This window comes from Rhinolophus sinicus, linkage group LG04 (assembly GCF_036562045.2).
Source record: "Rhinolophus sinicus isolate RSC01 linkage group LG04, ASM3656204v1, whole genome shotgun sequence".
NCBI lineage: Eukaryota > Metazoa > Chordata > Mammalia > Chiroptera > Rhinolophidae > Rhinolophus > Rhinolophus sinicus.
In genome coordinates, this window is record NC_133754.1 from 177,661,944 (window position 1) to 177,674,948 (window position 13,005).

General features: G+C 54.8%; 1 protein-coding gene across 8 annotated transcripts in view; it reads left to right on the forward strand.

Annotated features, from left to right (window-relative positions):
* DAB2IP (DAB2 interacting protein) overlaps window positions 1-13,005 on the forward strand; it is a 182,676-nt gene that overhangs the window by 129,815 nt on the left and 39,856 nt on the right. The window contains exon 1 of one of the 8 annotated variants that reach the window (XM_074330950.1): window positions 8,338-8,848. The exons of the other annotated variants lie outside the window; for them this stretch is intronic. Coding sequence (XP_074187051.1) covers window positions 8,679-8,848 — 170 coding nt within the window. The 5' untranslated portion in view covers window positions 8,338-8,678. Of the gene's footprint in view, window positions 1-8,337; window positions 8,849-13,005 lie in introns of those variants that run through there. 8 annotated transcript variants of the gene reach the window in all.

Here is a 13,005-nt window from a genome sequence, read left to right on the forward strand (position 1 = left end):
GTTCAGCAAACATTTCCTGAGCATCTTTTGTCTGCTTAGGTCTGTGCTGGGGGCCCAGGAGGTACAGGGATGGTTAAGATACTGACACAGCTGTTAAGGGGAAGGAAGGAAGGCTGTTGAATTATCTCCTGTTTAAAGATCTGAATGCCAAAGCAGCTAGCTGGGGGCGAGAAGCCTGGAGTATCTAGGCTGTTCCTTTCTGCCTGTAGGACCCTGGGCAAATTACAGGACCTCTGTGAGCCTCAACTGAAAACCCAGGTCAGGCTCTGATGATCGATTCCTGTTCAAAGGCTCTGGGATCAATTCTAGATTATTAACGGACTCTGTCCTCTCCAGGTGGAGAGGCCTGTGCTAAGCGCAGTTTCAAGGGCAAAGCCAAAAGAGCCGACTCTGGAGGGAGTAGATGAACCCAAGTTTGAATTCAGTTCTCCAGCTTACTATTTATGTGACTTTGGGCACATTGCTTCCTTACGTCTCTTTGAGTCTGGCTTTTCTCCAATGTAAATAGGTGTTGTGGTAGGCCTGACTGTATGTGCCTTGGCTCCTAGGGAACTCCCCGGTCACAGGAAAGCCACTGAGAGAGAACCTCTTCTTCCCCAACAGCGCCTGCTTCATGCCAAGAACACGCCTCGGCCCCTCCTGTCCTCTTCCCCGCTCCGCGCGCATAGCAGAGGGCAGCCAGTTAGCGAGGCCTCCAGCCTGACCTCTGGGGAAAGAGGCTGGGGAGGCAGTAACTGGCGGCCTCAGGTCTGCATCTGACCCAGGGGGGTGTGGGAGAGCACAAACAATTCCAGGTGAGGGGGGCAGGAGCTCCCGTAGTTTAAAACCTCTTTGGTTTGAATATGTGCTTTGGAATTATGTCTTGCTTTATGAAGAAAGTGTTTGCTAATGAAATGAATAGTGTAAACAAGATTTGGGGAGGGCCGGGCAGCCAGGGGAGGGGTGATTTGAACACACTTCAAAGGACACCCTTCTCCAACATCTAAGCCACACCATTTGCTTGCGTAATGATTGTGCTAATTATAGGTGGCCTCATCTGTTAGCGACAAGTTTGCCCGGTTGTGCCACATTATTGTAATCAGCCCGTCAGGATTTCCTGGCATGCTTTTCACTGACAATAACAGTAATAAGAGTTCCTATCATTTTTTGATCCTTTGCTATGTGCCAGGCAGCCTACCAGGCACTCGACCGTCATCATCTCATTTAATCTTCCCAGCAGCTCTGTGTCCCAAAGATTCTTACCTCCCGTGTACAGAGGATGAGACTGAAGTATGGAGAGGTTAATTAACTTCCCCGGGCTCACACAGCCCAGAGCTGGTGTTTGGGGAAATGACCCGAGCGAGGCCTTGCGACTCGTACAATGTCCCCTCTCTGTGGCACTACTTCTCTGGGAGACTTGACACGTGTGCTCACTTTGTCTCTTTCTTATTTGGTCCTCTCAGAAACCCTCTTTTGCTGAAGAGGAAGCTGAGTCCCTAACAGGGAGTTGAGGGCAGTGCAGGAGGTGAGACGGGGCCCCCTAATTTCTAGGGTAAAACCAGCCCCAGCATCCCCACCCACCTTTCCACAGGGGTGCTCGTGTCCCGCCTTGAAGGGGAGAGTGTCTCTGCCTCTCCCCATCAAGCAGGGCGGGTTTGGGCTTCTGGCCACAGGAAATCATGAGACAGTAAACAGGTGGGAGGACACCAGCGTGTCATAAATTGCTGCTCATGTGTTGTCATTAAATTGGAGGTTGCACATGGCTGACTCATGGGCACACGTAGCCCACAGGCAGGTTTCATTTGGTCTGAGAAGGTGGAAAGGTGTGTTTGGTGGTTGTTTTTTCCATTGGTTACCGATACTTAAACACCCCTAAAACATTCACCTGAAAAATCTGGATTTCTGGCTTTTCTGGAAAAAACAGATGTGGCATCTTTGGGCGTATATTCCTGTAGGGCAAAGAGTCGACCTCTGTAGCCGCCCCAGAATCCTTTACTCCCCGGAAGAGTGTGCTCAGCCTTCCCCGAGTTCTTCCCCGCCATCCCGGGAGGCGTGTGTGCATGCGGGGGTGAGGGGGTTGTGATCCCATCTATAGATGACAAGCCTGGAGCCTGAGGGGACTGACTGGGCCACTCCATAAAGCTGCTGGTGAGGCCGGGACTTAAACCCCCATCGTTACTGTGTCCACCTGTGTGGCTTTCACCTCCTTGCCTCCCAGCCATGTCTGACCCCCACTGGCCACCAAGGAAAGAAGGAAACCTTTCACAGGCCTAATGACTCAAAAATAACCCACAGTGAGCCCGGGGAAGTATTCCTGTCTCCCTCTCTCTCTTTCCACCCTCCTCGAGGCCAGAGGGGACAAGGGAAACCTATTCATTTAAACTCAATTATTTTCTCGAAGACAGAACAGAACTGAATTGGGTCAGCGCTATATTTGCTGTGCTCAGCTGTTTCCCCTGCAACCCCGACACCCACCCGCTGTATTCCTGGGCTCCGTGCCGCCAGGCTCACCAATTATAACTCCGTATCGGTGGCCATTCCTGGGCAAGCTGAGCTCGGGAACAGAGGCCCATCCTCTCTGCTCATTCAGCCAGCAGGCTTGCAGGAGCAGGGTCCCGGACGGTCCCGGACGCAGGCTGCAGGTGTGGGGGGTGCTCAATGTCCACCACCTGTCTGTAGTGGGGGTGCACCACGTGTGAGGCCCAGAGCTCGGCAGGGGACTCACGTCTCAGAAGGAGGATGTGTTGGTTCTACAGTCATTATAGGTCCCCTGTTGGGCCAGGCCCTGCCCTGGATACTTGCACAGCCTCTTCTGGGCCCACGGTCTGTTAGTGTGTTTCTGTTTGGTACTCGTGTCTGTACGTAGCCCTCCCCCACTGGACTGCTGGCTTCGTGAGGGCAGAGACCGTGTGTCTTGTTCGCTTGTATCCTGGTGTCACTCCCTTTCTAGCTGTGTGGCTTGGGCCTAACCTTGCTGGGCCTATTTACTCATCAGTAATGGGACAGGGATGCCTCCCTCTGGCACATGTCATGCGAGGGAGGCTGGTAGGATCAGACATGGCAGCGTTGTGCAAGATACCTGCAGCAGACTCTCAGAAAACACTTGGAGGAAATCAAATCACATGCTTCCGTTCCAGTCTCTTGAAGCAGGGAGTATGCAAGAGAGGGCTCTGGGAGGCCCTGGGACAGGCCGTAAGTGCTGTCTGTTTGCAGAAGTGCCTGAGAAGTGTGATGGGGGTGTGGCCCGTCCATCTTCTCTGCTACAGAGGGCTGGGCCTTCCCCAAGGCCAGGCTGCTCCAGCCTCGCAGTTCTCTCCAGTTGCCAGGGGTGGGGCTGGCCGAGTGAGCCCCTGTGCCCCTCCCGCTGACCTCTAGGCCAGGCACCCAGGTCACAGTGCCTGGCACCGGACTTCCTCCTCAGGCAGTGTTGCACAGGAAGTGAAACAGAATTCCCTATGACCCACCCCCACAATATTGTTGCTGTTCCCAGGGGCTTGGGGGGTGGGTATGGGGATAGTTCAGGGAGGTTTGAATTCCTTGACATTTCAGGGATGTGGTGAAAGTAGGGGCTGTGTGTGTGAAGCTGGGCATCAGGCCTGGTGTTGACATGGTGGGTGATGGCTGTGAGGGCGGGGCCCTGCTTTGGAGCCACAGCTTATGGCTCTTTGGAGGATTAATCAAGATAACGTATGCAAAATACCTTGGGGACTGGGTAGCAGGTGACCGAGTCAGGGTCACAGAAGCTCGGCTCTGGCGTGAACACCGTGGAATTGGGGCCTCTGGGGGCAGGGCTTAAGGATGAGGGGCCTGATCCCGAGCTGAGCGCCGCATACTGTACCGGAGGGCCCAGCAGTCACAGGCCCATCAGCTGGAGCCGGTCCCTGGAGAGCCTTCAGTCCCTGGGACACGATGCCAGATGTTGCCCAGTACTTGGCACCGTGACAGCCAACAAAGAGAAATGCTGACTATGTCTCGCTGCGTGGTGGACTAGATTTACTCTATATTTTTCTGAGGAGGTGTCACATGGGTGGGAATTTACTCCCCCTGAATGCTTTGATGGAAACAGTACATTTTTTGCTAGCACGTGTCAACATCACTGTGGGGGAAAAGGTTCCAGGATTCTCTGCCAACTGTAGTCATTACCACAAGACACTGGTCGGGGGCCTGGCAGATGGGGGTGATACAAACCATGGGGTGATACACACTGGCTGGTATTGGTGGGAGGAGGTGGCCAGAGAGGCTGGAACATGGCTGGCTTAATGGGAGGCAGGAGGGGATGTGAGCTGGTGGGCATGAGCAGGTAAAGAGGAGGCTGGAACTCGAGTTGGGAGGCTGTGGGCTGACTATATACATTAACCCCCACCCCCCAAACAAGGGGAGTGGGGGACATGAGCGGTGGCCAGGGACAGAGAACAGAGGCTTTGGAATGGTGACCACTGGCATCTTGGACCAGAAAGACAGGGTGGGGCCAGCCTGTTGAGGGGCCTGAATGCCAGCTCCCGCCAGTAACTAGCTCTGTGACCTTGGGCAGCTTTTCCAACCTCTCTGTGCTCCCGCTTCATTTTAGTAAAATGTAGCTGTGGATACCCACAGCTTATGGCTCTTGGGAGGATTAATCAAGATAACGTATGTAAAATACCTCGCACCAGGCCTGGCATGTCGCAGGTGCCAGGACACGTTTGTTGTTTGTTGATGATGATAAAACCACACGAGTATAGATGTACTCACATAAATTAACAGCTGGGGCACCTTGAAACTGCTACCCAGAGTTGGCCCTCAATCTAATACCAAATTAGTTTCTCACTTTCAGCCAAGTGCAGCCCCGGTCTCTTGAGAAGCCCCGCCCCATCCACGAACAGCCAGGCCCTGGGGCTGCCTCCTGTGCAGGGCGTCCCTGAGCCGTCCTGGGCCTGCTTCAGCCCCACACACTCCGCCTGAGGCCATGGTGACAGTAGCACCCTCTTCTAGCTCAGGCAGTTCTGGGCACGCCAGAGGGGGCCTGTCCTCGCACAGCTTCTAGAAAGAAGAAAGCCGTGGTCACAGGAGAGCCCCCCCCCCCCGTCCCAGACATGAAGGGGTGTACAGGCACTGGCTGGGGGTGCTCCTCGACAGCCTTGGGGCTGGCTCTCTCCATCCCAGGAAATGGGAAGCTTCTTGAGGGGGGAGGATTGCAAAGAGCCAGTTGGTGAGACACCTTCAGATCTGAACGATGATGAGACATCTGGGCTCTGAACTATGGGGAGAATGTTGCCCCTCAGGGTGTAGGACCGGAGAGCCAGCCCTGAGAAGACCCCCCAGCAGCACCCAGCACAGGGGGAGGCAGGCCAGGAATTCAGGAAGAGGGAGAGAGCTTGCACAGTCCTCTGCCTGGGGACCCTGGGAAACACTTCCCTGAGGTGGGGGTAGTTGAGCTGGGGCTTGAAAGGTAAATGAGAGCAGGAGACGGGATCAGTGGGGATCGCAGGAGTGGCCTGAGCGAGAGCCGGGCGTGCACGGGGAACATGGAAGAGGAGGTCCTGTGGCTGGGGGGTGGGTGTAAAGGTGAGGGGTGTATGGTGGGTGTGTGGGGCCTAATGATTGGGAGGCCCAGGTCACTGCTGGGGCTGGAACCAGGAGTGACTGGATCAGAGCAGCCTCTGAAGTGCCCCCAGCTTCACGTGGCCAAGGACCGTCACTGTATACTCACTCTGTACTTATGCATAATATTCAAGATGATGGGAAGGAGCTTGCAAGAGGTTGTACAGACCTTTGAGCTGAGACTAGAAGAGTATGGAGGAAGCAACTTATTTATGGTCAGACAGCTTGTGCGTGTGGGGAGCCCAACTTGGGATATCCATCTTTTGACCTCCATATCCTGGCTTATATCTTCTCAGCTTATGTTCCCCTCCTGTGACAGCTATCATGCAAAGCGAGAGATCCTGTCATAGGAGCCTGTTTTGTTATAGCAAGATATTAGAACCCTGTGGATCAACCAAGGGGTGTGGCTTCTTGCTGAGGGAAATCTGGGAAGGCTTCCAGGAGGAAGGGGTATTAGAATAGGGGAGGAAGATAAGAGGGGACGAGTAATAGGTGCAGTTGGTTGTCTGGGTGAGGCATATCTAGTTTCAGATGAAGCTGGGTCAACTTGTGCAAGTGACTGAGCTTCTCTGGAATTGATGTCTTCATCTATAAAGTGGTCACAGTGTCTGCCTTGCCTCTCTGTTGCCATGATTGAGCTCAAGTGGGATTGAGCTCCTTGGGGCCTGCACCCTGGAGGAGGTACTCGGAGATGTGCTCTGCTCCCTCCCTCCCCGTTGCCTTGGCTGCTGCTCTGGGAGCCCAGGGAGCTGCTTCTCCCCTAGGGCCTCTGCCAGTGACTATAGCCTCACCTCCCGTTTTGAAATTTTAAGACATCTGATCATCCCAAATGAAAGGTGTAAGGGGAAACCTCACCTCAGAAGAAGGGACCAGTCCAAGTGTACTGCTGGCTACGAGTCCTCTGGGGTTGAGAAGGGGGGCGGGGCGGCTGTAGGCATTGTTGGATCACCCGTGGTTAGGATCACCTCTGCCCAGACCAGAGCTGAGCCCAAGCGAGGACACAGCAGTGGATGGAGTGAGTCACAGACTTCCCAGGTTGGGGGATAGGCCACAGTCAGACCTCTTCACTAGCTCTGCGGGTGTCTCAGCCAGAGTCCTGCCTGCCTGCACACAGTAGGTGCCTGCCAGTCTGGCGCTTAGAGCTGAGCTGTTTGCTGAGGAACTAGAGCAGGCTGAAACCACTGGGGACTGAACTGGGCTTGTGACGCCTGGGGATACAGAAGCGGTGGAGCAGTCAGCTCCTTCCAGGGTCCTGTGTTCTCCCACGGCTTTATCAGCATTTACATGGAAGGATGGGATTCCATAATCTCCCTGCATCAGGAAGTGGTGCGGCAGCCACACTAGGGAGATTCTGGGTGTGGGACTCAGTCTCAGCCCCTCCAGGTGGTGCCTATAAGGGAAGGCTGGGTGGTTTCCTGCCCGAGATGGTTCTGTGGCTTCTGCAGGGGGATGGAAAAGGGGGTGACCCCAGGTGAACATGTTGGGGTGGCTGGGAGCACTGTTCCCTAGGATTTGCGTTTCAGTGAGGGCTGGGTCAGTATGACCCAAGGATGAAGCCCCAGGTCAGTGGGTGCGGCAGCGTTTCTGCCCACAGGCCTGACTGGGTCTGTCTGCCCCACGGTCTTGTGGCATTCACAAACATGGGCAGCGCTCCCAGCTCACCTGCTTTGACTTCCCTCCCCTCTCCCCACTGGCCCAGCCCAGGATACAGGTGCTTCCTTAGCCAGGGGACTGGACCAGAGAGAAACTTAAATCCAGGACTGCTGCCTGGGAACCTAGTTCTTCCAAGGTAGGAGACCGCTGTCTAGTCCCAAATCAGTGTAGGGAGTTGGGAGTCCCACTTCCCCTCAGCCCTCCAGCCTGGTGACTGTGGTTGGTAAGCCCCTGGCCTTGTCTACGCTGCTCTCTCTGTTGGCATTCTTAAAATGTTTGAATGGAACTGCAGGGGAGGGAGGGTGTTTGCCCTGGGTGTGGGTGGCAGGCTCGGCTGCCCCTCAGAGGCAGACCAATGTGGGTGGGGCCTGCGCAGGAGGGGCCTGTCCCACCCCATGGTCAGAGCGGAAAGTGGTTGCAGCTGGGGGCAGCTGGCCAGGGAATGTCCCCAGCCGCTGGGCCTGGGAAGGAAAGGGCCTATGGCTTCAGGTGGGCGGGGCGCTGGCCAGTGGGCTGGCTGTGCCCTGCTGTGAGAGCCTGTGGGGTGGGGCTCCCGCCTGAGGGAAGCCTGGAATGCTCTTTGAGCTGCCCCTGGGGAGGTGGCTTTGGTGCCGCCCCCTCCAATGTGTTGGTCACCCCCACTCCCACCTACACATCTGTAGCAGGCCTGTCTCAGACCCGCCAGAAAGATACATTTATTCATTTATCACATCTGTTAGTGCCTACCTGGTGCCAGGCACTGGCCCGAGGTGTGCCAGGCTTACCAGGGTGAACAGTCCCTTGTTCCCGCCGACCTGACATTCTCATCATGGGGGAAGTCAGGGGGGGAAGCAAGGTGATTTCAGATAAGTGCTATGAAGAAAATGAGGGTGGGTGGGGGGAATTGCTCCTCTAGCTGGAGGGCTCAGGAACAGCCTGTCCTAGGAGACGACACTTGAATGAGGCAAAACCAGCCTTGCCTGGAGCTAGGGCCTAGCAAAGACAATGGCCAGTGCAAAGACCCAGAGGCGGGACTCCAGGCAGGATATGACCCTGGGCGGAGCCAGCACTTTAGGGGAGGAGTCTTGAAGGGGCCGCTCCAGACCGAGGCTTCTTCAGACCCAGAGGGGGGTGCCCTGAGCCTGCACCCTGCCCAGGTGCCCTGTGATGGACTCTTGCGTGTGGCTGGAAGCAACTGTTTGTTTCCAGACGTCTCTCTAGACTTCTTGGACCTGGAGGTTATGCCATGTGGTTACCTGTATGGAAGACTGTAATTTTCCACTTGTTCCCAGGAGGACCCGGAAATCTCTAGATGTTGTCACCACTGCTTTTCTTAAGTCATTTGTGAAATTTCAAGTTGGAAGACAGATTGAACGTGTGCTTTGCAGGAAGAGGAAGCCTGCCTGGGCACGCCTCTCAGATGCCTGTCGGGACCGAGAGGTCCCCTGATCTGGCCGGGAGCCTCGCCTGGGTGCACAGCATCCTTGGGGATGAGCCTCTGTGGTCTGGGACTCCTCGGCGACAACCTCGGCAAGATCCTGGGCCGGGCCAGAGGATCTGCTCTGTGGAGGCCCCACCATCCTCAAAAACCGGATTTTGCTCCTGGGCGCCCACTGACCAGAGCTGGGTCATCCCAGAGGCTAGGGCTCCCATCACCAAGGTCTGTGGGTGGCTCTGCGGGGCAGGGTGAGGGAAGAAGCTTCCTCCCCATGGGTGGCCGGGCCTCAGATGGGTGTGGATAGAACCTGGAGGGTGTGGGGCCGTTTCTTCTAGCTGACCCTGGTCTGGGTCCCCTCAGGGGACTGAATGGAAGACTCCTGTCAGGGGCTTGGGAAGAAGATTGAAGGTGGGGGGTGGGGGTGGCAGGCGGGCTCCTTTCTCCTCCTGGGAATCAGGCCCTGCTCTCTGACAGCTTCAAGTCTTGAAGTGGGGATGGGGAGCCCCAAGCTGGCAAGGTTGTGGGGCACCTGGAATGTGATCTAGGCCCAGGGAACCGTGGGGTTGGCAGGGAGCGTTTTGAGGAGGGTCTTTGACCCCTAAGCAGTGTTGCCAGTGAGAGTGCTCGCCTGCTGGCCCTTAGCTGAGGCTCTCAGCGCGCATGTGGGGAGAAGGGGAAGCCACTGGGGCTCTTGGAGACAGGTTTAATAATCCTAGCCTGTCTCTGTGGCAGTTAGTATTGCAGGAGAGAAGCTTTACTCCTAAAACTTTTATTGATCCAGGCACTAATAAAAAGTAAAGGGTTTTTCGGAGCAAGGTTTTTTTCTTTTTTGCTACCAGAGCAAAGAACGTCAGAGCCCTAAAACACAAATTTGTTTTCCTCCCTCTCCCTAAATTTGGGGGGCGGGGGCGTGGGGCTTGGCCTTGTTCAGATTTCACCTCTTCAGGGAGCCCTCCCTGACTGCACTGGCCTGTGGTCATCTCGGTCCTCCAGCAGCTAACCAACGCTGCCACTTCTGTATCTAGTTTGTCCCCCAGAAGGGCTGGGGTGCGGCAGAAGCCTTGTGCCCACCTGAGACCCCCAGGGCAGTGAGAGGCATCCCCCTAGGAGGCAGCAAAAGCTGGACTCTTGACTTCTTGTGTCTTTCTGGTTTTGGTTCCTTTGTTGCCCTGTTGTTTTTGCATATTCATTTGATAAATACTTACTGAGCTCTTACGCCATGCTAGCACCCCCCTCCCCGCCTCTCTTAGGATGCAGTAATACAGCAGACCTAGCCCTTGGCCATACAGAGCCTACCTTCTGGCAAGAGAGACAAGTAGTCGTAAGTAAAGTAACTCCAGCTTGGGTGGACGTTCCCCCACTGAAATGTAAGTCAGGGATTTTCGTCTGCTTTGTTCAGCATCTGGATTCCCAGTGACTAAAATGGTGCCTGGCACGTGGTTTGCACTTAATAAATATTTGCCAGCTGTATGAGCAAGACGCTATGAAGGAAACAAGCCAGGTGTTTCAGTGGGGAGTAAGGGGGGTGGGGCAGGACCTGTTGGAGTGGGGCAGTCAGGGAAGGGCTGAATTCCAAGACACCTGGAGCCAGCCTTTCGGGAGATGGGGGGTGGAACAAGAACTCCCGCCTTGGCAGCTGAGGACAAAGTCCCGAGGGAGGCGGGAAAGCCCGGGCTGCTGGTGGGGGTGGGGCTTGCTGCATGAGGTCAGAGTAGGCCGCCCACTCCTGCTGACTTCTTCCCCCTCTGGAGGACTTTGGATGCTTTTAGAGTGCCGTAGGGAGTCGTGGAAGGGTGGCCAGCCTAGGAGTTTTATAATCAATTTGCATTTCTAAAGGGTCCCTGGGACTCCCTGACTGGGAGTAGTGGGTGGCCTGAGGCTGCCAGGGTGGTTTGAGGAGTGGACAGGTGTGAGGGTTTGAGAGGAGGTATCAGGATTTGCTGACGGATTGGATTCTGGCCAAAGAGGGAGGATTCCTGGCTGATGAGACTCTTGGTTTTATCCGGAGAGATGGAGCCAGTGGGCATTTCAGGCTCGAGGTTCCATGAGGCGTGCGAGAGGAGATGTCAGGCCAGTGTTGAGACCTGTGAGTCAGGAGCTCAGAGGAGGAGGGGCTGGGGATAGAGACTAAAGAGTCTTGTGCACACTGGAAGTATGAGAGCTAAGGAGTGCATGAACTCGCCAAAGGAAAGTGCTTTACTGGAGGAGAGGGCCGGGACCTGAGCCTAAGAAACTGTACCTGGAGGAACGGTGACCTGTGCGGGAGGAGGGATGCCAGAGGGTGTGGTGGCCTCCGTTTCAGGGAGGGAACTAGCTGTCCTCCATGGAGCAAAGAGAGGACAGAAACTGGTTGGCGCTGGCCACGTAGAGGCCTTTGGGGACCTTGAGGAGAACTACGGGGGTCTGGACAGGTGTGTTGAATAGAAAAAGGAGGTGAGGAAGAGGAAGCAGCAGTGTCAGCGAAGTTCAGGCCACTGCCCAGCCTTTCTCAGTCTTTATGGCCTCTGGCCTGGCTCTTTTGGGGGGAAGGCAGACATCTGGGAGGTGCTACCTTGTTTCCCGAAAATAAGACCTAGCCGGACAATCACCTCTAATGCGTCTTTTGGAGCAAAAATTAATGTAAGACTCGGTCTTATTTTACTATAAAAAAGACTGGGTATAACATAACATAACATAACATGCCAGTCTGGGAAGTTAAGGAGGGTCCCGGAGGGGCTCCTGTGAGTCTGTGAGTCTCTGGTTTCCGTTCACCAGCTCACTCAGTGGGTCCCAACCTTGGACATGAGTCGGGATCCTGAGCTGAATCCCCAGAGATTCTGACTTGGAGAGTTGGAGTGACCCCTCCCCCAAATGACCTTTCACAGCTCTCTTAGCCTTGCCTCTCCTCCTCTCTGGTGGGGTCACCTGACCCTGCCCTTCCCCACTCCCTGCTCCATCTCTCTGCAGGCAAGCCCCCTAAGAAGAGCGTCCTGGAGCTGGAGCTGGGTTTGCTCGGCGAGTCTTTCCACCTTTTCTCTAGCAGAGCTAGACTTCATGTACACTAATGGCTTTGCTCTGGAAGTCTCCTTTGTGTTTGGTTTCCAGAGAGTTTGAGGTCTTTCTCAGGCTATTTTGGTGGCCAGGACCTGATCTCCCTCCAGGCTTGTCTGGATATGGGGAGTTTAGGATGTGTTTGCTTGGGATGGTGGTGTAGAATTGGAGCCATGCTAAGGTCCGATGGATTCTTAGTGTCTATTGAATGAATAACACTCAGATCTTTGAACCTTTTGGGCTCCCAGGTTATTTTGTTAATGCTGTCTCTGCATTGGTTAACCAGTGTTTTTGCAGCTGTTAATCTGCAGAGGATAGTGTATTTCCTCATTTTACGCATAAGGAAACTGAGGCTCCGGAAAGTGAAAGGACTTGCCCAGTATTCCACAGTTGCTAAGTAACACAACTAGAATTTCAACTCTGGCCTGCAAAGTGCCCAATCAGGCCGCCCTCCCTGACTGGTTAACCCCGTGGTGGAAGACGGAATGGGGGCACCTGCACCACCCAAGGGCCTGCTGCCCCTCAGGAATAGTGGCCATGTGCTCTGCCAAGGCCGCAGGGCCTTCCTCCTGCCTCCACCCCGTTTCCTCTGGGGCTCCATCCCGCTCTCCCCAGCACAGATGCTGGTTGCTTTAGGCTTTGGGAAGGGAGAAGGAGGCTAGCCTTGAACCTGGTTGAGCCTTGGGGGCCCTTGGGGCTGAGGGAGGCTGTTTGTATAGCGGATGTGGGATGGCTTGTGTGGCTGCTGCACAGCTCCCCTCAGGAAAGTGAGCTCAGCTGCACTACAACCCCTGGGAGACATCTGAGGATGAGAGGGCCTGCCCCTCATTGGGGAGTGGGGAGACTGAGACCCAGAGAAGGCCAAGGTGGGGCTGGGCTCCACCTGGAGAGATGATGCCTTATGCTGCCCCCTGACAGGCAGCGTGGCTTTTTGCTCTTCCCTTCCCATGTTCAGCAGACCCCAGTTAGCCTGGGGGTGAGGCGGAGGCAGGCTGATTTTAGGTTTCAAAGGATTTGAGCCACTGCCCAGCCTTTCTCAGTCTTTATGGCCTCTGGCCTGGCTCTTTTTGGGGGAGGGCAGGCATCTGGGAGGTGCTACCTTGTTTCCCCGAAAATAAATCTAGCCAGACAATCACCTCTAATGCGTCTTTTGGAGCAAAAATTAATATAAGACCCGGTCTTATTTTACTATAAGACCGGGTCTTATATAAGACTGGGTATAATATTATAATGTAATATAATATATAATATAACACCGGGTCTTATATAAGACCCGGTCTTATATTAATTTTTGCTCCAAAAGATACAATGGAGCTGATTGTCTGGCTAGGTCTTATTTTCGGGGAAAC